At 40.0% G+C, this 24921-nt stretch overlaps 1 protein-coding gene and 1 non-coding gene across 2 annotated transcripts; both read left to right on the forward strand.

Moving 5' to 3' along the window:
* Positions 1–15659: 15659 nt before the first annotated feature.
* On the forward strand, positions 15660–23255 carry LOC146361779 (elongation factor 2b-like). Its single transcript, XM_084921576.1, has 13 exons — positions 15660–15784; positions 16941–17155; positions 17379–17560; positions 17937–18148; positions 18246–18424; positions 18704–18809; positions 19080–19332; positions 19476–19671; positions 19764–20130; positions 20259–20612; positions 20720–20902; positions 21474–21606; positions 22872–23255. Exons 1-13 carry the CDS (start codon positions 15782–15784, stop codon positions 23063–23065), a joined length of 2577 nt encoding a protein of 858 aa, XP_084777702.1. The 5' UTR covers positions 15660–15781; the 3' UTR covers positions 23066–23255.
* Positions 18940–19007, forward strand: LOC146361780 (small nucleolar RNA SNORD37). The gene has a single exon (XR_014799576.1). It is a non-coding gene; the product is annotated as a small nucleolar RNA SNORD37 (small nucleolar RNA).
* Positions 23256–24921: the final 1666 nt, after the last annotated feature.

The following is a 24921-nucleotide window of genomic DNA, read 5'->3' on the forward strand; positions in this document are numbered from 1 at the left end:
GTAGTAAAATAACACGGTCTGTCAACATCAAAACTAATAGAGGTGTAAATCCTTGCACCCAATCAAGGACAAATGTGAAACATTTAAATGAATGCATGCTGTACACAGAAAGTACAGCCTTGTCCGTTTTCAGTCACTGTCACCAAAAAGTAGATATTTTTAGAGTACAGTCGACTGTTGGTAAAGAGCAGGACTTAGCTGCCTAACCTTTGCCCTAACAAGGATATATCACTGTAATGTGTTTATTCACATATAGATTTACAAGCCTTCTAACATAATGCTGTGTGGTGCAATGGATCACAGATTCTTCTCACTTATTGTTTTGTAAATGTTAACAATGGCTTGAGAAATTGGACTTAATCTCTTTTATTGCATGAGCAGCATTCACTGAAAAGACAGAAAATAATTTCCAAATAGGATTCAAGGATGGAGAGCGTGGTGAGGTGAAAGTACCACAATCGTAATTTCTGAACGAGCCCCAAGGTGACATCTGAGACAAGGACAAAAAAATAGCTTGCAGCTTCTCACCAAACATATTGTCATTCGGTGAGTGCGAGATCCGTGTAGAATGTGCACAGAAAAGTCAGCAGGTGTTGTATGGCCAGATGTTGGGAATATATATATATATTCTGACACCATTTTGAAAAAGTGCAGCACACATCATTATGTACCCAGTACGCTGCTGTAGCTCGTTGGCCTATGATGTTTCATCTTTCTCTTTTGTTTTTTTGCCCTTTTGAAACCTTATTGCCACATTCATGCGTGTGACATGATTCATTTCCTTTTCATTTCTTATTCTTTACAATAAACAGAAATAACACTACCAACAAAATGACTATTGACCACAGTGTAGGACTTTACAATACAAACAAAACACCTGTGTTTTTATGCTCTTTATGTTTCTTCAAGGAAAATCCATGATCCATTGCTATCACGGTGGGTAATGTTTGCAGAGCGTGTCAACACTTATAGAAATATTGCTTCACTTTGACTGATCCACTAAATGATACTTTGCAAAATTGCATCCTGGTTACCTGATGTCTTTATAACATGCTGTCATAGAGAGGCTGACAGAGTCTATTGGCATTATTTTCATTGACCATGTTGCAGATCTCCTGTTCATGCTAAGGTGTAAAGAACATTCTTCTGGCATCACAATAAGGTTGCAATGCAGACCTATACTGATGCATAGTCCGAGATAATAAATTTAGCTTGAAGGATGCAATATAATGCACTGTGATAATTTACATGGGTCATACAAACACAAGAGGAACACATAGTCCCATATAGTCCACAGATTTAATTTTAAAATGCACGTCTTATGTAATCTAGCGTACAGTTTGGTAATGCCATAAAATCCATGTAGACTGTTTCACAGTGCACGACAATATGACAGCTTGGTGCCTCTTTGGGAACTGTATTTTTTTAAATATCAGCTTTTCTGCACCTTATAGCCTTTTTGCATGAAACTTGCTGCAAATGAAAAACCTAAAATTTGCAAATAAACTTTACAGTTTCTCCAGAAATCCCTAACTCTGTTGTTTCCCACCCTTGCTTTTATCACACAATCGTTTTGAGATTTGGCTCAAAGACATTTTTTGAACATTTTGCTGGGGCTGCATGCAGCTTTCAGCTCAGCTTCTTTATGCATTTATTCCCTCTCCATGACTCCATATTTCTCCTGGTGTCTGAATTCAAAATCAAAACACATAATGTATTCTTTAAAAACAGGGATATTCTCATGACGAATGGATACAAAGGGCTTTCTTTGCACTCTGTAAAGAAGTTTCCCCACCTCTCTTGAGACTCTCTGCCTTCAGCGTCAACCTTCCTTTGTTGTGCCATTCTGGATTAGCTGGCTTGTGAGCTTGCAGATTCGTCTGGTGTGTTCAGTGAGTGCACATCACAACCGCCACTAAGGTTAAAAGTTTTACCTTTTTGAAGACCAATAAAAGGTGAAAAGCTCAAATATTTTTCTCGTCTGATTTCTTAGTAGTAGTATTTTCACCGGTGATATATGAAACTAAGAAGTAGTGTTTTGTTTTATATAGAGATCAAACTCTTTTGATGTGATTGTGTAGCTTTCCCAGAAGAATCAGAGGTTTTGTGAAAAAAGTGAAATGTTTCATTTGTTGAAAAACTTTAACAAATCATACAACATTAAAATAAGCTTCAACCAGCTTTGGTTGAAAATTTCCACAGAGAGAGGAATTTTTAAAAAAATAACTCATGGAAAGTTGCAAAAAAATAGATATAGACTGTATTACTAAGATTTTCATTGACAAAAATCCACCCATCAGTTTCTTCAGCCTCTTTTCCAATTAGGGTAACGAGTTTGTCCCAGCTGACTTGTGTGAGAGGTGGAACATATCCCGCTGACACCGACAGCACAGCTGATTTATTTTTCTGCCAAAATAACACATTTTATATTTTCTCATTGTCACTGCAACAATAAAGTTTACTGTGTGGAGGAATTTGGAGTAGGTTAGGGAAAGATCATGCTGTTACATGTATACAAAGATGCTGCATACTGAGACGTTGGATTATAAGGATCCTTCTGATTGTCTGCCAACCCGTTCAGGGAGTATTCTGCCACTTCCTCTAGGTCACCTTGGATAGATTTGAGCCCTGCTGTGCCTCTGAATTTGATATGCAGTTGAGGAAAATGGATGCATGTGTAGCCATTATGATTATATGCTAAACCATCATTTATTCTGAAAGAAATTCCTTTATTAGGTTAAACCATCGAGTCCACAGGGGGTATGAACCCAGTCTATGGAATCTAGAGATCTGCGATGACTGAATGACCAAAAACTGAATGTGAGCTGGTTCATAACGTTGTCTGTGAACATATTGCAGGCGGTAAGCTGTAACTATGTGCCAGCAGCAGAATGTTTCAGTGTGAATTACCTAAAACAGTTAGTGCAGATAATAACAGTGAATCAAGGCAAACAGACTGACTTTGCGGGGTGTAACATAGTGGTCACATTTAAACGTCTTCTGTATTTGTTGAGGATTTTTGTTGGTTTTACTCTGACATGTTTTGAGAATAGAAATCGATTAAAAATACATCTGTTTGTTCTTGGGATTTTTAATCCCAAGAACAAACAGATGTATTGTTTGAGCCTTTGACCTGATTTTATCAGTAAGATTTTGAAAAAGATCTGACTCAAAAACCCGAGGACAACCTTGCACAGCAGTTACATCTTTGATGACACATACCGTACGCTATGATCCTTTTCCAAATGAACACATCTGTGACAAGCAGAAGCAGCATCTAACTTTTCCTAGATGAGTGCTAATTAGCAGACAAATTTACTCAGTTGTAATTATAGATAAAAGCTTTATCGCTGCCATGTTTGAGCAATTTCCTTTTAGTGTAGATACATAGTGAATGACTGTGAGAGTGTCCATGGATGAACTTCCCTTTCACGGTAGGATTGCTGTCCATCCTGAACAGAACACGTGTCGGGTTGTTGCTTAGTATTTTATTTTCCCCCTTTAGCACCTGGAATAAGAAAATCAAAATTTCAGTGCAAACACTCGATATACTGGATGTTATTTGCTACTCAAAGAAATCCTTGGGAGTCTTATTCTCTTTTTTTCTCCAGCTTGTCATGTTTGTACTGATGCTGGCTGGTGAAAATTGGACCCTCTGGCTGTAATGATGCTTGAGACCTTTCGCTGTCTCATCAATGCAAGAGATGTTTGACCTTAAAATATGGTATGCACGTGTAAAACAGCAGTGCTGAAAGAAAAAAAATACCTGAACTCATAAGGAAAATAAAAAATTATTTTCTAGATCCATTCAACCATGCAGCTCATCGTAAAGTTACGACAAGGAGAGACATGACAGAAATACAGACATCCACGAGTGGGTGACTCATTATGAAGAGAAAGGAAATGATCAGATTTTTATGTCACTGATTGGTGATACCAATTTACAAAAACAAGGCTGTTGTGCAGAGCTGTAATTACAGAGAGCTAACATTAATGAGCTATCATGAAGCTACGGGAACAGGTTTTTGAAGCTAGGTTAAAACGAGAGGTGATGATCAGTGAGCAGCACTATGGCTTCTTTCTGAGACAGAGCACTACGAATGTGACGTTTGCTTTGAGAGTTAATGGGGAAGCACAGAGAAAGTCAGGACAAGCTTCACTGTGTCTTTGTGGATCAGAGAAAGCAGATGATTGGCTGCTGAGACAGGGACTGTTGTACTATGAGGAAGTCAGGAACGGCGGAGAAGTATTGGAGGTGGTCCAGGAAATGTATGAGGAAGGTGACAGTGGTGTGATACGAGTGACAGATGGGTGTAATGTGGGAGTGGGATTACATCAGGATCTTTTCTGAGCCTTTTTTCATTTGCATTGTGGACAGGTTGAGAGATGAGGTCAGGGAGGAGTCTTCTGGTATTCAGAGTAGGTAGCAGGTGGAAGAGCGCCTGCTGACGTGGAAGTATGCACTGGGGACGAGAAGAATGAAAGCCAGGAGAGACATGTGCAACAGTAAAAAGTACACAGAGTGTCAGGCTCTGGCTTTGTGGCAAGCGGAGGTTGGACCCAAATGCAGGACTCCAGAGACAAAACATGAACTTAAACAGCTTTACAGAGGAGAACTAAAGCTCAAAGTACAAAAGAATAAACTCCTGGTTGTCACAGTGTGCCGAAGCAGACTGTATGAATTGTGAAGAGTGGACCCAAAATGCAAACACGAAGGAACATGGAACAAAACTTGATATTAACAAAAGGCTTATTTGATAAGCCTGATGAAAAGGGTATGTGAAGTTGGACCCTTTACACACGTACAAGACACTGACGTGGTGACAGCACTCCTTTATTAAACACTCTTTAACTGTGGTTTGTAATGGGACACAGACACTCCCGCCCCGCTGTCACGTCCGCTCTCTCCCTCCTCCGACTGTCACTGTGAACATATAAAGAGTCACAATCACAGTCACATCCCAGCACACCTGTTCACCCTGCCTCTGCGCCACCCCGGGAGCTCGCTGCGCCACCCCTCCTCTGCAGCCAGCCAGAGACCACACCCACGCCACAGGGTACAAAATCAATGGGCAGATACACACTGGGGAGAAAGTAACTAGAACTAAACTGGGAAAACTAAATGCTAAACACAAAAGACAAAGAACAAAACCTTGAACGTGATTTTTTTTTTTAAACGAACAGGCAAAATCCTGGCGACCCAGAGGCACGGAAACATGACGAGGAACAACAGATGACCTGACGATGAATGAATGAAAACACAGAGACTAAATACTTGCAAGAGGTGATCAGAGGAAGTGGAAACATGGGGAAACATCTGAGGTTAATATGACTTAACGAGACAAAGGAAGCACAGCCAATTACAGTTTTAGATTTTAGGTTGTGAAGTATAGGGTTGGATGGAGGCAGATGATTCACTGTGGTGACACCTAATGAAGACAAAAATGTCCAACTTTGCCTAAATTTGTGTTTAGCAAAAATTATATTAAATATTTGAGATCAAGAATCTGATTTTCGGGCACATCCTGGATCGTGATATGCAGCATTATCCTAGCATTTTTATTTTTCCCTTCATTTGTTTACGCAGGACAGATTTCATATCCTTGACTACACCGTGTGATGGAAAGCAGGCTAACTCAAGCACAGGACTCCCTGAGACAATTTATTTACAGGAAACAATTGTGCAACAATTTCTTGCAGCAAGAATCTTTGTTTAGATGCAGATTCGGGTCCACAAATCATAAACCAATCCACAGAGTTCAGACTGTGAACACTGCTAGTTCAGCAATCAGGAGGTGAATGAAGTTTTTCCCTTAGCTTAAGAAGAGACAGAGGAAATCAGCAGATGAGCCACAGGTGTGATGGTCAATGTCGGGTGTACTGGCACGACATGGAGGCGTGTTTAATTCAAGCACAACCAAAACACACAGGAGAGTGAGAGAGCACAGAGCAGAGACAGACAGAAGAAGGGCTGGAGGACCATGACACGCCAAAATCGTTGCAACTGTGCACTTCTGATTACATGCCAGGAACAGTATTATGTTTATCCCTCTGGAAACAAACATCATTCTCTGTTTGCACAGCACTGCTCCTGTAGATGGCTTAGGCTTTTCCGTGCTAGATAACAAGCCCACGTTATGAAAAATTGGAAATTCAACATTATGAGGAAAAACCATTATGTCACACAATTGTGAAAAGTAAAATCACTGGCATGAAGTCATCCCAGTGATTTAGCATTTCAATCAGAATGCCTCAATCATTTGAATAAAGTCAAGTACAATGGAATTATACTGGATAGGTCTTTTACATCAAAGCCTTTGCTGTAAAAGCTCAGCTGCCAAAGACAGCAGACTGCATTCAACATGTAGGCTATAAAATACAGTTTATTACATAATCATGATATTTTAGGGTTAGACGATACATTAGCCGTGTAGAAAGCTGCTGCACATTTTTATGTACTCAGTTATAAATCATATGGTTATAGCATTCAGTCTGTTGCCGCGTTCACTGCACTTGATCTCAAAATAACTCTTGTTGTTTTTGATTTCCTTCAGCTTGCCTTGGTCTATTGAGACTAGTGTCAGTAAAGACGCTGGGATCCCAGCTACTTACATAAATGGATTTCTGCTTTGATGAATGTGTATGCTCAAGCAGAATGCTGAGTCTTTCAATCTCGAGACCATATCTCGATGTTTTAAACCCTGCAGTTTCAAATAGTCTGAACCTTCTCTGTAGTTGAGTCTACAGAGTAGTAGCACTGGATAGCTCTCAAAGTTTAGCGTTGTCACAACTAGACTTTTCATTCAAGGAAGAAAACAACAAAATTCTCCACCCTTTGTAAACAGCTGTGATAAAAAGGGTGCCAGATTAAACTTGTACCTTGACTAAACAGCAGTTTCTTTGGCAATTCAAAGACATCATTTGCTAATTGGACATAAGGAAAAGAGTGAGTGTGATGTGTAGTTATATAATCTGGAGTTTCTTAAGTACATTATTGAATGTTAGAGTATAAATTAAAGATTTCTATTCTGCTAAGAAATGCTAATAGGTAGACTGAAAGCATTACCAAGAAACCCATTTGTGGCAGTGCTTGCTGAAGAGGTGTAACTGACATTTTGCTAAAGGGAGTATGCATGCACAGTATATGTGTCTAATGCCGCGTTTCAGTAAAGCCTCTTTGCTGGCATCGCTCTGAAAGAGAGAAAAAGTGTCCTGCCAGAATTAGATCATGAGTCACTTTTAAATCACAGTGCTTTTTTTCATGTAAGTGCCTTTTTAAGGCTGTTTACATTTAGTCACTTAATGCCCACAAATGCAAAATGTGAGATGAGATAAAATGCAAACTGTCAGCCATTGTTAACTACTGCCATTACTTTTGTAATCAGTGCCTGCTGCATGATATAATGTTATGATATAATAATCCTCCCATCACTCTCCACTGCCTACTCTTCTCTATTGTTTCTCTGTCATCTTTTCCCTCTGCTTCCCGCCCCTTCTGTCTTCACTGATCCTGTCCTCTGCTTTTGTCCCCATCTCATTTCTCATTCCCCATTTCCCTGCCAAGTGTAGGTTTTGACAAACCTAACTGTGAACTAGTGGATTTTCTTCTAGTCCCAAAACAAAAAAGTTTGTCATTAAAACATTTGCCACCGGAAAGCAAATACAGCCATTTATATACATAAGGGAAAACTATAGAGATATTATATCAGACTCTAACTAACACACACCTTTCTATTGATTTCTCTGGTCTCTGGACACCCTTTAAACATCAGCACGTAAGCAAAATAATTAAACATCAGCATGTAAGCATTGTGATTAAATATCAGCATATTACCACTGTGATTAAACATCAGTCTATAAGCTCTGTGATTAAATACCAGCACATATGCATCGTAATTAGACATGTTAAATTGTCCCAGACAAGAGTCAGACTCCAGTTTCCTAATCAAAAGTATGGCATGCTGTTGTTGCTGAGACTCTACCTGCCTTCTAATGAAGACTGGTTAGAGTTTTTTAAAAAATGTCACCTCAAGGGGCTTTACACTACAAGGTAAAGACCCAACATTAATTCAGAGAAAACCCCAACAATCAGATGACCACCTGTGAGCAAGCACTTGGTGACGGTGGAGAGTAAAAACTCCTTTTTAGTTGGAAGAAACCTCAGAAGAGATAGGCTCAGGGAGGGGTGGCAATCTGCTGTGACTGGTTGGGGTTCAGGGGAGGAAGACAGGACAAAAGACATTGTTGTCTTACCAACTTAAACACATTAATAAATATGAACATCTGTTTAAAATGTCAACAGAGTGTATTGCTCAACACGTGTTACATTCTTTATGCTACCTGGAGAAAGGTTTCACCGACAGAGAGTGATTTCAATCCATGTAAGTGAGTTGTGCAAAGTATCTGCTTGGAAATCTGGTAACACTAAACTGCAGTGCTCTAACAGCTGTTTCGGTCCTACAAGCACAACCTGAACATCCTGTTGACTCAAACTGCAGAATGAGTTGGCATCGGGGACAAAAATGCAACTTAAACAGTGACATGAAATGACTGAAGTGCTTTTTGAAGGGGACACATACACAGAGCTATAAATACAAACTTCAGAGCGGAGCGGGCATTGTTGTAGAGCGATTATCACAGCAGTGTTGTTCAAACAGCTCAAAACAGCCTCTGTTTACATTTTACTGACCAGGATCCTCTTGGGTGCTGTGCACGTAATGATTTTTTTTCTGCCCAGAGAGAAAGGACAACATCGGTTCTTTATTCAAGCAACTTAAAGAGACACAAATAAATCTGTCATTTTGGTTGTTTGTTTGTTTTGTTGGGTAGAGAAGGCTGAGATGGTTTGGGCATGTGCAAAGGAGGGACAGTGGATATATTGAAGAAGGAGCTGCCAAGCAGGAGGAAGAGGAAAAACCACAGAGAAGAGTCAAAGACATGTTGAAGGAGGACATGCGGGTATTGATATCAGCATGGTTTTTTTTGTTTTGTTTTTTGGGGGGAGGGGGGGGGGTCAATATGTAGAATAGAATAGAATGGAATTAGAATAGAATTCAACTTTATTGTCTTTGCACATGTCACAAGTACAAGGCAACAAAATGCAGTTTGCATCCATCCAGAAGTGCTTTTGCCATAATATAGATATATTAATCAGAATCAGAATACTTTATTGATCCCTAGGGGAAAATATTTTTCATTACAGTGCTCCATTATAAACAAACATTAACAGAGACAGACAATACACTAACTAAGAATTACAAAATATATATCAGCAATAATATAGATATATAGATATATTACAGAAATGGGTCTGTTATAGGTATGAGGGTACAAAATATGGGTCTATTATGGATATGTTACAATGTACATGGTATAGGTATGTTATGAATATGCTATAACTATAAATATGGATGGATGTGTCCTCTCACCACTACTGTTCTCCCTCTACACTAATGACTGCACCTCCAAGAACTCGGCTGTTAAACTCCTAAAGTTTGCAGATGACACCACTGTCATTGGCCTCATTCAGGATGGTGATGAGTCTGCATACCGGCAGGAAGTTGAGCGGCTGGTACTCTGGTGCAGTCAGCACAATCTGGAGCTGAACTGTAGAGATGACAGTGGACTTCAGGAGACATCCCTCAACTCTGCCCCCCCACCCCACCCCACCCTCCACCCCACCATATCAGACAGCCCTGTGTCGACTGTGAAGATCTTCAAGTTCCTGTGTACCACCATCTCCCATGACCTGAAGTGGGAGACCAACATCAACTCCATCCTCAAAAAGACCCAGCAGATCTTCCACAGGAGCTGCTGATCCAGTTCTACACTGCGGTCATTGAGTCTGTCCTGTGCTCCTCCATCACAGTCTGGTATGGTGCAGCCACTAAACAGGACAGGAGCAAAACGAGCATAAAAGTTGTTGAGCTCGTTGAGAAAGGAGACATCAGAGGATGCGGGGGAGGGTTTGGTGGTCCTGTAGTCTGTAATGGTCTGGAGTCCTTGCCACATGCGTCGGGGGTTGGAGTTGGAGAAGTGTTCTCCTACCTTCTTTTTGTAATGGTGTTTGACTTTTTTGATACACCTCTTTAGCTTAGCCCTGGCTGTATTGTAGGCGTGTGCATCTCCTGACCTGAAGGCGGTGTTGCGGGCCTTCAGGAGGAGACGAACATCCCGGTTCATCCAAGGCTTCTGGTTGGGGTACATGGTGATCCATTTCTGGGTGGTGACACTGTCTGTAGTTTTGGAGATGTAATCCAGTACAGATGAGGCCCAAAGACTTTCCCTCTGCTTATTCTCTCTTCTTGTTAAGTAAAGAACATTATTCCAAATAACACACTTTACTAAAATTGTCAAAATGATGAACATCATACCTGCTAAACATTAGCACAAGCATAAAATAGCACATGTAGCAAAGTGAAGCATTACAGCTGTTAGCATCTTTGCTTCACAAGACTACGACAAGCTCAAAGTACCTTGTTTTTCCTACCTTTACAGAGCCACCAGCAGACTATAAGTCACATGGGCTAACGACATTTGAAATTGGTAAAACTGAACTGAATTAATTATTGTTATTGTATTGCTATTCATCCATTGGTATATTTTATATTTCTTAAAAATCTATTGATATATTTCTTTAACATTATCTACACATACATCTTTTACAGCATTACAGAGAGCCTTCAGGCTACCTCAGCTGACACTAGAGACTGGAGACTTACAGTGAGATCACTTGGATGGTGTTGCTTACCCACTAAAATAATGTGGATTACATGCTCGAGGAAGCAGCACCCAAAGGACACTGGGATTACCAAAGATGACCTTAGGCGGCCTATGAACTTTTCTTTTTCAGGTGTGATGGCAGAAATGAAAATGTTCTGGTCAGTGAACATTTCTGGCTTTTTGAATTTTGCTTTGGGTTTGTTCACCTAGTGGCTCAAGCCACTTTAGGTTTCATGTCTTTGTTGTCAGTACTTTAGTTACTCTAGCATTGAAGTGCCCACATAGATTGTAGTACATGTTAAGATCACCTGATTTCATAGTTTTGGACGGAAACTGGCATGCAAGATTTTATGACATCGACAATTCTACCATTCTATGAATTCATCATATCAGACAAAAACAGGCATTTTTTTACAATCAATGTTTAAATATCTTGAAAATGTGTCCACTGCAACAAATAGATTTAAAATAATTGTGTAATTTTCTTATTTTGGAGTGATTAAATGTTAATTTTCTCTTTAAAAAAAAAAAAAGCAGTAGTCGCCCTCGGTAACTCAATCAGTTTCAAAGACATTGTTCTTGAATTGCCTTATAATGGATGTATTATTCAGCTATAGCTGACAAAGAAGTCTGACTAATGGATTTCACCTTGCATGTAAAGTTCAGTGCTTCCAATCAAGACCATCTACCTTGAAACAAGCTTCAACATCAGCTTCAAGTGCATTTTGTTTTTTATAAGATTGCTTATCTGTAACCATAAATAAGATTTAATCACCCTGAAATGAAAATGAAAGAAAAGGTTAAGGCTTAAGAGAGCAAAGTGAGGCTGATTATTCTGAGGTCAAACTAAAGGAAATATCTGGATTTGGCATCTCAGACTAGTGTCACAGAAAGTATTAGCAGAATAATATTCCTTAAAAACAACAACAACAACTTTGAATTTTAACAAAAACCATTGTCGGGTATGTCTGATGTGAGATGAAAAACATACACCTGTAAGAATCTGGGGTCATTTCAATGCACGTCCAGTTACTCAAGCTCAACTGCCTGTCGTCTCTCCCTGCCAGTCATTCAACTGAGTGTTGTTTACAGATATGACAGCCCAATGGGAGCAGCAGCACGAGGCTTGAGAAGCAGCACAGGTATGTTAAATTAGAAAATTTTACACAGCCTACTTGTTGTCCTCAGAGGTAATTAATGCTGTCAGACTGGTACAGCGTGTGTGTGTGTGAGTGTATGTGTTTTTGTATTTGCACGTGTCTCTGTGTGCTTTTGTTTGTCCCTGTGTCCATGTCCATGTTAGGCGTAACTTTTTCTAATTCCGTTATTAAAACATTCATCCCCCCAGCGCTCATCTCTTTCCTCTATAGTGGAATTTTTAAGCCCTTTAAACAATGCCTTTTGGGGCTATAGCATGTCTGTACAATTCATACAGAGCTCAATCTATCGATGGGTGTCATGTGATTCTTCATGAATTATTTCCTCACACATTATCATTGTGTCAATTTTAAGCGTGCACACTATGACGTGAATGCAATAAATGCATTTACATAAGCTTCTGAGTTCAGGCAGAACTGCAGGCATAACCTGGAAAATGGATGAATTATAAATAAGATTTGTGGATTGTCGATTTCGACAAAGATAACATTCATCATTCAAGTTTATTGCCATGGGAGATTAAACAAACATATCCTTTGAATATAAACAGAATAGCAGCCACAGCTTCTCTGGCTGTTTTCCCCTCAAAGTTATTTGCAGCTTTCTGTACGCACATGAAAGCCACAAAGATTGAAAAGGGCTCTGCAATTATGACGAACAAAATAAGAATAATACTTTGTTTTCTGGGGACTGGTTGGAGCATTCAGTCAAGTATAATCCAACACAACACCGGGGTCTTTATTTGCCCATGATTATAAGTAAAAACTGAGCTGAAACAGAGAGAGGTAACCATTCACACTCACATTCGTACCTATGGCCAATTTAGAGTCACAGTTATCCTAACTCTACTAATTGCATGTCTTTGAGTGGTTTATCTCCAGGTACCCTGCTTCATCCCACAGTCAAACACAGGGAGAGCATGCAAACTCCACATACAAAGGCGCCGGGTAGATGGTGAAGTTGGACCTTCTTGCTGTCAGGCGACCACTGTTCCACTTATTTTATATTTTAAAAAATACCCTTTCGAGGAGTAGTTTCATACATTTTTTCATGCTTGTTTTGATTTTTAGAGGATAATTCTGTTAACGCTGCTTCAATGTATTTATTATTTTATGCATTTATATTAACTAAACCTCGAGTATACCCTTACTGCATCCATACAAAGTGGTTGGTTAGTAGTCAGGTGCTACTGAACAAAATCACCCAAGATCACCCCATAATCAGACCGTGCAATGCAAAATCCCAATGATATCCCACATTCTACAACCGTCAGTTAACACGCTAAATGTTAAAATTCATTAGAATAAGACTAAACAAGCAGGCTTCATTTGAAAGGGTTGCCCAGAAGAAGCTTCTGGCCTCTGGCTCTGGCAAAAAAAACAAAAAAAGACAACACCAAGTGGAGATGTTTGGTCATATTGCATAGCAACAGATTTGGTGAAAACTAAACACAGCATATCAGGACAAGCACCTCATATAAACTGCTAAGATGTAATTGTCATACAAGAGGACAATTATCTCATGCAAAGCACCAAATTTACAATTTACAATACAAAACGAGGACTGAAAAAAACAAAAGAATCGAGGTGTCACAATGATCTCAGTGAGACTACCTGTTTAAAAAACAGATTCAATAATAACAATATAGGCAGAATGTATGCAAGTGAGAAATGTGTGGTACAACTAGTGATGAAAATCATCATCAGGGGTTAAGGATTCACAATTCCATCATTTATTTGTTAATTAGAACAAAGCTATTGTTGCTCTATCTTCGGGTTACCTGTATAACAGGTGAGTGGCACATACAAAAACAATAGAAATGACAATCATGATGATGGATATGAGTAAATCTGAGTAGGCTTCTGTGTTAAAACCTGGAACTGATGTGCCATCTACTGGATAAAAAAAATATTAAACAACATCACATTAACAATCTGTTAACAATAAAGAAATATGTGTATATATTTCTGTATATATATATATATACACATATATATTGTTTGTTTGAACGTTTTAGCCTATAGTGTACAAAACAAAAGTACAAATATTGTTTTTTGCATATTGGTCAAGTGCCCACTCGTGTCTCATGAGTTTGGAAAATAGGCTGAAGAACTAATTAAGAGAGAAAAAAATCCAATAAACATTAGGAACTGATGTTTGATTACCAACGATTGCTTTAGGAACTAATTACTATACTTTGGCCTTAAACACAGCAAATAAAGAGGGAAGACGAATGAAGGGCAGCAGCAGGCAACTCTGGCCTTCACTCATCTGTAACGAAAGAAAGTTGCGACTCCCCCTACTGGAGAGCTAAAGCATTACAATGGGTCAACAAACAATTAACCCAGGCATAACCCTATATTAGCCAATTGTTGCACACTTGGATTAAAATGAATTGAAACCAGTGTGGCTTTGTGAGTTCGCCTTTACTGTATCTGCAAATATATATATGGACATAGCACAACGTTACACACTTTTGCAGTCTCACACAACTCTTATAGGCGCACTGCCCTATATGGTTAGTCTTTAAACTCAAATCACTAATATTTCTTACAGTGCAACAATGAAATAAACATAAACAAAATAAATACAGGTATAAATCCACAAAAGCGCCACGAGGTTTCCGCACAAACTAATGAATTAGATCTAGCTGCTAATCGTTAGCGTCACGGCTAATTCACATCGTTACCAATAACTTATATACTAATGACACATAGTGGGGATTAACGGCCAACTTTCCCACATTCTCTGCAACCCCGTGGACTCATCTGTAGATACATTTTAAGTTATTTACCATCTTATATCTGCTTACCTGCAAATATATATATTGACATAGCACAAAGTTACACACTTTTGCAGTCTCACAGTGAGACTGCAAAAGTGTGTAACTGCCTTATGGTTAGTGGCTGGGCTTATTTACTCCCGCTAGAGCTGCTCATTTTAGGGGATACTCCCTCTTGTGGTGTAACGGAGGAATAACTACCCTTCCTGCACTATGTCATTTTTGGAGACTGGGGCACACATTATTTTACAACAATCAAAGAAAATACATATTTGAACAATCATACCATTTAACTAACTATAATATTGTAACTAAAGATTATTGTTTTGTCCACAATGTCTTTCTTGTCCTTACACAAGTCCACTCTTTTACAATAACAAGGTCTCCTTTCTGGGAAATGTTGTTCTGCCTTTAAGAGGATTATCTTCACCTATAATTTCTAAAAACTCTGTCTTTAGTGTATACTCTTTACCAGTGCCATTTGAGATGCTGTTTTGCACAATAGCTGCCCTTTTTTATTTCTTTAACCTACTTCATGTTTTATTTCTTTATTTTTATCACTGTTGTATTTCATATTGTAAGGACTACACTGGAGACCTGTGGTACTTTTACTTTTAACAGTGTTGTTTTTATTGTTGATTATCCTAATTTGTTTATTTTTACCTGTTAACATATCTAAATTTAGTATTTGTATGACTGGTACTCAGTTTATTTTCCTGCTGACCTTGTTAGTGAAACATGCAAATATTTAACCGTTATCGAGCTACACTACAAGACGAAATCTCTGGATGTGTTTTTGTTTGTGTTTAGAGTTTTTGTTTCCTTTGTCGCCAAGTGTAAACTATCGTGATAATATATAAATCGCATGAAAGCACCCGGAAGCAGCTGGAAATTAAGCCACGTTTTCCTTTATTTTGTGCATGGAACGAAAGTTCGAGTGCCCGATTTCAACATATCTAATGCACCATTACGTGATGACGCATGTGGCTGACGCAAGCAGTATAAAGCGCTGTTTTCTGACGTCAGCGCCCTCTTCCCTGCCTATGCCCTCGTGAGGTGGGCAGTGTAAAATTCCTTGTCTCTTTTCTCCACCAAGAGAATCCAAAACCATCTGTCAAAATGGTGAGTTGCTGTTATTTTTTAAACTGAGTAATGAATTGTTGGGCACATAAACTTTCCTCACTGTCAATATTAAGCTGAGTATGTGAATATTGTAAGGATGTATTGTTACTTGCATAATAGTGTGTGGTCTGTGCTCTGATCAAAATGGCAACCATTTTGTTATCTGCCGGTGGCCTGCAAGGCCCGCGAAGGCTGACTAAAGGCAGTTTGAAAATGTTGCTAAATCATACATATCTATTTGCCTACGTTAGTGCCTCCGTGGAAGGATTAACGTTTATCTCCTGACTCTTTTAAAGGTTAAAATGATAAATTGTATACCGCTAATGTTAGCTAACTTTACAACGACTGCGTTTTGCGGCATCGTTAGCCGTCGTTCCAGTAAATTGTCACTTATGGCCATACAAATGTCACAGAACCAAGATATGAGTAGGCCTTTGAAAATTGAAAACGTAATGGGTCAAGCCAAATGGTTAAAAAGTGAGCTTGACCTCGTTCTGATCTGTAGGAATAATTTGCCGGTATGTCGGCGCTGTCAGTGTTAGCATTTAGCATGGATTCAAAGTCTGTACACGTGGCCTGCTCACGCCGACGTTATGCCGGGTGTTTGTGTTTTAACAGTCTTTTGCCAACGTGTTTTTAAGTAAGGTGATACTTTTTTAAAAATGGTTTCAAATCATCATTTGGGATAAAACCCGGGGCAGACGACTTGGATACTTTTTTTTAAGCTAAACTTAGACAACAATAACGTCATCTTTGATGATGGCGGACACCCAACGCCCAGGGTGGAAGTGCAGCACAGCTGAGTTTACCTTATGTAAGCAACATTTTTACAGGGCTGAGGGCGCAGTTATTGTTAGATGTAGCAAATGAATGATCCGTGTATACTAAGCAGAATTACACAAAGCGTGAGCCACAGAGCCTGTTGTTTAGAATAACGGACATAAAGGGGGTGCACTTTTACCATTATCCCGTCTTCTTTAGTATCTTGTCCCACATTAGTTGGTGTCACAAATGATGCCTTTAACCTCATCTGCACTTAACAGGAGAATCAAAATAATCACAACATCGGATTTTCAACTCACTTTCTTAAATTATTTTTATTTTATAGAAAATCAGACATCTGTTGAATGGTCTAATCTTGACTCTGTCCCTTCAGGTGAACTTCACCGTAGACCAGATCCGTGCCATCATGGACAAGAAGGCCAACATCCGTAACATGTCCGTGATTGCGCACGTGGACCATGGAAAGTCAACTTTGACAGATTCCCTGGTGTCAAAGGCTGGCATCATTGCCTCAGCTCGTGCTGGAGAGACCCGTTTCACAGACACCCGCAAAGATGAGCAGGAGCGTTGTATTACCATCAAGTCAACGTAAGGATTTTTTTTTTTTTTTTTGCATTTTAATTGATGTGAGAATTTTAAATTTAAGACAACAAATGTGCTGGGATTAAAGAATCTCATATCAGTTTCATATAGAGCTCAATTTTCTTAATACCTGTACAATGTATTGTAGTATTTGGTCATTATGTGGTATGTTGGGCTATGTTGAGCACAGAATTTGGGGTAAAATTAAATGTTTTGTCTTAACTTGCAGAGCTATCTCCCTGTTCTACGAGCTGAGTGAAAATGACACCGCCTTCATTAAGCAGTCCAAGGATGGCTCTGGTTTCTTGATCAACTTGATCGATTCCCCAGGGCACGTTGACTTCTCCTCTGAAGTGACTGCTGCTCTCCGTGTCACTGATGGAGCCCTGGTTGTGGTGGACTGCGTGTCTGGTAAGAGCCAAACCAAATATTTGTGGGCTTTTAACATTTTCACCTGCCACAAAAAATAAGATACTAGGTGTAGTAGAACTGAAAGATTTTTATTTTTTTTAGCTGTAGCCCAGATATTTAATAGTGACCTGCTTTAGTGTTTGTTTAGATTGGTTAGGAGAGATGAGTATTGGCATTGGGTTTCAGGACAAGTTTACAGTCAACATGACTAAAGAACGGAGAGTAAATTGTTTCCATGCATTAAGAATATGCTCACACACCAAAGGAAGACTTGTGTCAGCACAGTCCTTGATACTTTTTTTTTTTGCTTATCTGAAATAAGATTTATAACTTAACATGCTCTTCAATTAGTTGTCGTATTATGTGTCCCTACTAGGCGTCTGTGTGCAGACTGAGACTGTGCTCCGTCAGGCTATTGGCGAGCGTATTAAGCCAGTCCTGATGATGAACAAGATGGACCGTGCCTTGCTGGAGCTGCAGCTTGAACCCGAAGACCTTTACCAGACCTTCCAGCGTATTGTTGAGTCTGTCAACGTAATCATTTCCACCTATGGCGAGGATGAAAATGGACCTATGGGTAACATCATGGTGCGTAGCAGTCTGAACGTTTTAATTGGAACAAAGATTTGTCCGTTTGTCGGAGTACTCGGCACAGTTGCTGATATACTGTTGTCTCACTTTCAAGGTTGATCCAGTCCTCGGCACCGTTGGCTTTGGCTCTGGACTCCATGGCTGGGCTTTCACCCTCAAGCAGTTTGCTGAGATGTATGCAGCCAAGTTTGCTGCCAAGGGCAACGCCCAGATGACACCCGTTGAGCGCTGCAAGAAGGTGGAAGACATGATGAAGAAGCTGTGGGGTGATAGGTGCGTTTCTAATACATAGAACCTCAGCTGTAGTGTTGAGGGCTTGGGCCTGTCCAGATGTCAGATTGAAGGCATGGGGGCTCTCTTAAAGAGACCATTTCAGAGGGAATTGTGCAGAGTTTAAAGTGATTCTGAGCATAAGGTTATGATGGGAAATTGCACAGGGTGGGTTTTTTGCTTTTATACATTCTAATTTAATAAAGTAAATTAACAGTGGCTTCTGTTATATAAATGTTTTTAGTGTATCTGTAATGATTAATTACACTTTTTCTTTTCTAGGTACTATGACACAGCAAATGGAAAGTTCGTCAAGTCCGCAATTGGAGCCGATGGCAAAAAGTACCCCCGCACCTTCTGTGCCCTTGTTCTGGATCCCATCTTTAAGGTATGAAACCTTTGATAATGTTTAAGTATTTAAAAAGGGTTAACTGGAAGAAGAAATGGCAACGTTGGCGGTCCTACCTTATGTACTTGTTAGTCTGCCTTAGTCAGAATAAAAGTTGCCTTGTATGCCTGCATGTGATGACTCAAACATTCTTCACTTTGACCTGACTAATCAGTGATGACAACCTTAAGCCTGAGCAGGCGCAGATGCTTTATTAACGTCCTAGCATGTTCATAATAAATTGCACTGAACTAAATGGTTTCCCTCTAGGTGTTTGATGCCATCATGAACTTCAGAAAGGATGAAGCTGCCAAACTGATCCAGAAGATGGACATCAAGTTGGATAATGAGGACAAGGATAAGGAGGGCAAGCCTCTCCTGAAGGCTGTCATGCGCCGCTGGCTGCCCGCTGGAGAAGCCCTTCTGCAAATGATCACCATTCACCTGCCTTCCCCTGTCACTGCCCAGAAGTACCGTTGTGAGCTCCTCTATGAAGGCCCTGGAGATGACGAGGCTGCCATGGGTATGCAGCTGATGTATTTCAAATTTGCTCATGCACCAAGCAGTTGACATTATTTGAAACACCTGCTTAAAATAACCCAGAATTTTAGTCGTTGGATTATTATTTTTAAGCTTGACATTGCTTTGCGTGTTAATGGTCATTAGGTATCAAGAACTGCGACTCCAAGGCTCCCCTGATGATGTACATCTCAAAGATGGTCCCCACCAGTGACAAGGGTCGCTTCTATGCATTTGGTCGTGTGTTCTCTGGGTCTGTGTCCACTGGCCTGAAGGTACGCATCATGGGACCAAACTTCGTCCCTGGCAAGAAGGACGACCTCTACTTGAAGCCAATTCAGAGGTTGGTTTCAGCATCTTCTTAATTAATTATTGGCAATAAATTTGTGAGATAGGTAGGCCAGAACTGATTTGTCCTGCTCTGATCTCTACCAGGACCATTCTGATGATGGGCCGTTACGTCGAGCCCATTGAAGATGTGCCTTGTGGTAACATTGTGGGTCTGGTTGGAGTGGACCAGTTCCTCGTCAAGACAGGCACCATCACCACCTACGACCAGGCACACAACATGAGAGTGATGAAGTTCAGCGTCAGCCCCGTTGTCAGAGTTGCTGTGGAGGCCAAAAATCCCGCTGACCTGCCTAAGCTGGTGGAGGGTTTGAAGCGTTTGTCCAAGTCTGATCCTATGGTGCAGTGCATCATTGAGGAGTCTGGAGAGCACATTGTTGCTGGAGCTGGAGAGCTGCACCTGGAGATCTGTCTGAAGGATCTGGAGGAGGATCATGCCTGCATTCCAATCAAGGTTAATATATTGACTTTAAGTAAAAGAGCACTGCACTTAATCTTAAGGTTTATACGACAGAGATGAGATATTTAGATGTTATTTTGATATGTCCCTCTAAACATTTGTGCATTAACACTTTTTTCCAGAAATCTGATCCTGTGGTGTCCTACAGAGAGACAGTCAGTGCAGAGTCAGATATCATGTGTCTGTCAAAGTCACCCAACAAGCACAACCGTCTGTTTATGAAAGCCCGTCCCTTCGAGGAAGGCCTGGCAGAAGACATTGAGAAGGGTGACGTTACCTCTCGTCAGGAGCTCAAGGGCCGTGCCCGTTACCTTGCTGACAAGTACGAATGGGACGTCGGCGAGGCCAGAAAAATCTGGTGCTTCGGTCCTGATGGAACTGGCCCCAACCTGCTGGTGGACGTTACCAAGGGAGTGCAGTACCTCAATGAGATCAAGGACAGTGTTGTCGCTGGTTTCCAGTGGGCCGCCAAGGAGGTAAGAGCATTGAGAGTATACTTGTGAGTATAATATGAGCATTTTAAAAACGTTCTATCCAGTGATTCATGGATATTTGTTTAAAAGTGGTGTTTGAATGTTTTCAGGGTGTCCTCTGTGAAGAGAACATGCGTGCCATTCGCTTCGACATCCATGATGTGACCCTGCATACAGATGCTATTCACCGTGGTGGTGGCCAGATTATCCCCACAGCCCGCAGAGCTCTGTATGCTTGTGAGCTCACAGCTGAGCCCAGAATTATGGAGCCAGTCTACCTTGTCGAGATCCAGGTCAGTGTTTTCCCCTGTGATGTTTTAGTTTCCGATTTGTAGCTCGTGGAAAATGGCACAGAAAAAGTTCTATCCAAAGCTTGTGTCAATAGGTGGATTGTACGGGACAGTAAAATAAAAAAAATACTACAGTTATTAAAGTCATTAAAAGTGAAGCACGGAATACTTGGATTTCGGTGTTGGTGCAGTTAACACTTTGATAGACTGCTACGTTTAAAAGGGAGCCAGAAGGTCAAAAAAAAGTTCGGTATTCTGGTTCAGTGAATCAAATTAGCTGAGATGAAGTATTTCACTGCTTAATAAGTACCCAACTTTGACTAAAGCAGAGTCTCTAATAATACAGTTTAAATGGTTGAGTTGCAGGGCTGACGGTTGCTGCCAGCTAAACCTTATAAATCTCTTTAATTCTAAATCTTGTTGAACGAGTTTACCACACCTTTCAATGCACTATGGAGTTTAGTAACGCCGATTTTACTCTTATCAAGTACTTAGTAGAATTATTATCACAGCTCACTTTAATAGCATTAAACAAACTGAAGTCGGTACCACTCACCATCTGTTTGTTCCACAGTGCCCTGAAGGTGCAATGGGTGGGATTTATGGTGTGCTGACCAGGAGGCGTGGTCATGTGTTCGAGGAGTCCAGGGTCATGGGAACACCTATGTATGTCATAAAGGCCTACCTGCCTGTCAACGAGTCATTTGGTAAGTCCTCTTTTGTTCTGAAGAGTCAAACGGCATCATCATCATCTAAGCTTAATTTATGTTCAGGTTTCAATCCCAAGTTGAAAAATTACCAACACATGAAAGTTTGCTTGTTTTCTGTATTTTAAAATGAATATGAAGCTGTGTTATATTTAGTAGGGGTGCAACAATACTCGTATCGATATTGAACTGTTCGATACAGTACTTCCGGTTCGGTACGCATATGTATCGAACAACACAAAATTTTTAATTTATTTTATCAACTTTCCTTCTGACGATGCTGTCTGTGTTGAGCGCTCAGTGGATCTGCGCTCGACAGTGCAGCCTAGGCGGAATAGTCGAATGCAGATTCACTGAGCGCAGGGCAAGCTTGCGAGACAGAAGTTAAGCTCTCGTTGCAACATGGCAAATTGAACCTCCCCCACCCTCATTCAGATCTGGCGTTGGGAACTATTTTGGTTTTCATGTGACGTATGACCCTGAAGGTAAGCGCGTCATGGACAGTATGTTGGATGTGCCACGCAATGCTCAATTACATTGGTGGGAACTAGTGCATTAGCGCAGTTAGCTCCTTAATGTGTTGACGCTGTCCAGCCCCATGCACGGGGCGATCTGCGGTAGCTCGTTAACGGAGATTTGCCGTGTTGTGGCGTTAACGTCATTTCAACGAGATTAACGCTGACAGCACTAGTGGGAACACAGCGAATATGACTGCACATTTACGCCGACATCATCCTAGTGCAAAGATGAGGAAGCAGACAAAAACAACAAGCACGCATGCTACACACTTTACCCGAGTCATTTAGACAGCCGTTAGCACGTGATTCTCCTTATGGGGACCTGATATGTTTAATATGCTGCTGAGAATATAGCCCAGAAGAAGCGTATAGTATAGCTTTTATTTTGGAAAGAGCCATTTCTCTGTAATAAACTCTCTTCCAAAGATGAGTGATTTCTCGATCAGAGATTTGTTTTTTTTATTACTTTGTTGTTTCAGCAACATTAAATTTAAAAACTGTACTTTTGAGTTAAAATATATATTTATAATTTTAATAAATGACAAATTAAAAAAGCATGAACATATTTTTTTTTTTGTATCGAAAAAATATTGAACCTTGACATCAAAGTATCAAACCGAACCGTGAATTTTGTGTATCGTTGCACCCCTAATATTTAGATGTGACTAACAGGGGGGAAAATGTGTTTTTTCAAGTCATGTGATACTCTGAGTATACGAGGTATTAAATAATACTTTCTGTCACCAGGTTTCACAGCTGACCTGCGTTCCAACACTGGTGGCCAGGCCTTCCCACAGTGCGTGTTTGACCATTGGCAGATCCTCCCTGGAAACCCACTGGATGCCACATCCAAGCCTGGTGTAGTTGTCCTTGAGACACGTAAACGTAAAGGTCTCAAAGAAGGTGTCCCAGCCTTGGACAACTACCTGGACAAATTGTAAAAGCTTGGACACCCCTCTTGGCACTTGTCTCATTCCTCCATGCCCAACACATTTAAGTCTACGTTGTGGGACCGGACTGTACAGAACACAGTGAGCACTAATGTTTGCCAAAAGGATTGACAATAATTAAGAAATGACTACAAAAATTGTAAACGATAAATAAAAGAAAATAAAAACTTTTATGTATCAAGCTGCTTTCTTTATTGGGGATGATTGTGTGGGTCGTTTGTTTTTTTTTGTTTTGCCCACTCCTAAATCTGGTGAAAATGTTGAATTTGGAATGCTTATTCTTCATTGGCTTTTAGCCTGGCCTGTACTTCTTTCTTTTCTATATACCCCTGCTGCCAGCAACACCTGTGGCTAAAGACAGTGTTCTGGTTGTTGGTCCATCCCATTCCCATAAATGTGATTAGTCCGTGCCTCAAAGCAATTTCATTTGGCACAAATATTTACTTTTGACTACCATCTAAAAATCAAACTGGGGAGCTGAAACAAACTTATTGGCCAGAGACAACATTAGTTAATGTGCAGCACTCCACATGTCTAATAGGATAAAGTGATGACAGTTTATACTCTGAAGATTAAAAAGACTGGTGGGTGGGTGTGTACATCCATGAGCATTTTGTTAACTGTTTGATTTTATTGTACTGCAGTTTAGAACTTTGAAATCTAGTTAATGTCTCTTCAAGCCTATGGGGAAAATACACATATTTATTGGCATACAGTTAATAGTATATAACCTATATAGTTTTGTACAGAGATTTGCCTGCTCTGGTTATTGTCCGGTGGACATGAGTTCTCCAACTCAGATGTCACATGGATGTATTCATCTGTTGCAGCATGAGCAAAGTGGCTTTCCTGCATTTCCAGCGCTGCATAACAGCCACACCCAGAGCGTTCAGTGGGGCGGGGCTTAGTTGTCACAACGAAAACATTATCTGTTTTCTAAGTCCTGTGACTTATGTTTTTGAAGGAGTATTAGAAAAGTATGAATGGGTCTAAGTCATTCAAATACTGCAGGCTGACTGACCTAAAGCCTTATTTGGCTGCAAATCGCCTGGTTAAAACTTCAGAAATGAAAAAAAAATCTAATACGGATGCACAAGAAGGAGCTTTGCCAGTTAAGTCTAAGGATGTTTGATATTTAAAGAGCACAAGTGTAAAAAAACAAAACAAAAAAACAATTGCATCATTGACTGATTTTGGTGAATTTAATGGTACACAGTTTTAGTAATCTTCCATTGAATCTCTGTTCAGTCAGTGAGTAAAAAAGAGAGAAAGGAAAAACAATGTTAAAAATCTGTTATGTTTTTTATAAACTGTCAAAAAAGTAGTTTGATGTGTTTTGAACCGAAGTAAGGAATATCTGATGTAAGCACTCCTCTAATGCCAGCTGGTGACCGTTTACGAGTTCTATTTGGAACATAGTTGCTATTAAATAAATTTGTGTCCCACATCATCTTTGAATTAGTGATGAAGAACCTCAACAAAGATAAATCACGAATGACTGAAGAGGGTGCTGCACTTCACATGCACGGCTTCATAGCATTTTAATTAAATAAAAAATCTGACCTATTTCCTTGACCAACACCACAAAAAGTAGAAAGAGTGCTTTTCACGTTGATTAATTCAATTCAAGTACATTTCCCTGCTTTTTCTTAAGGGATACGGGGCAGGTTGTTATGATTATATGCCAAAGTATTATTTCTATTAAGAAGTAAACTTAATATTTCAACAAGCGAGAGAGAGAAAGTTTTTAGAAAACAGATTTGGGAGAGAATTGCACAACAGCAAAGATGCCAAGCAAAAAAAAGATCTTTAAAGCATCAAAGTTCGAGTTAGGTTTTCTTCATCAG

This window comes from Perissodus microlepis, chromosome 23 (genome assembly GCF_051167445.1).
Source record: "Perissodus microlepis isolate ML-2025 ecotype Zambia chromosome 23, ASM5116744v1, whole genome shotgun sequence".
Lineage (NCBI taxonomy): Eukaryota > Metazoa > Chordata > Actinopteri > Cichliformes > Cichlidae > Perissodus > Perissodus microlepis.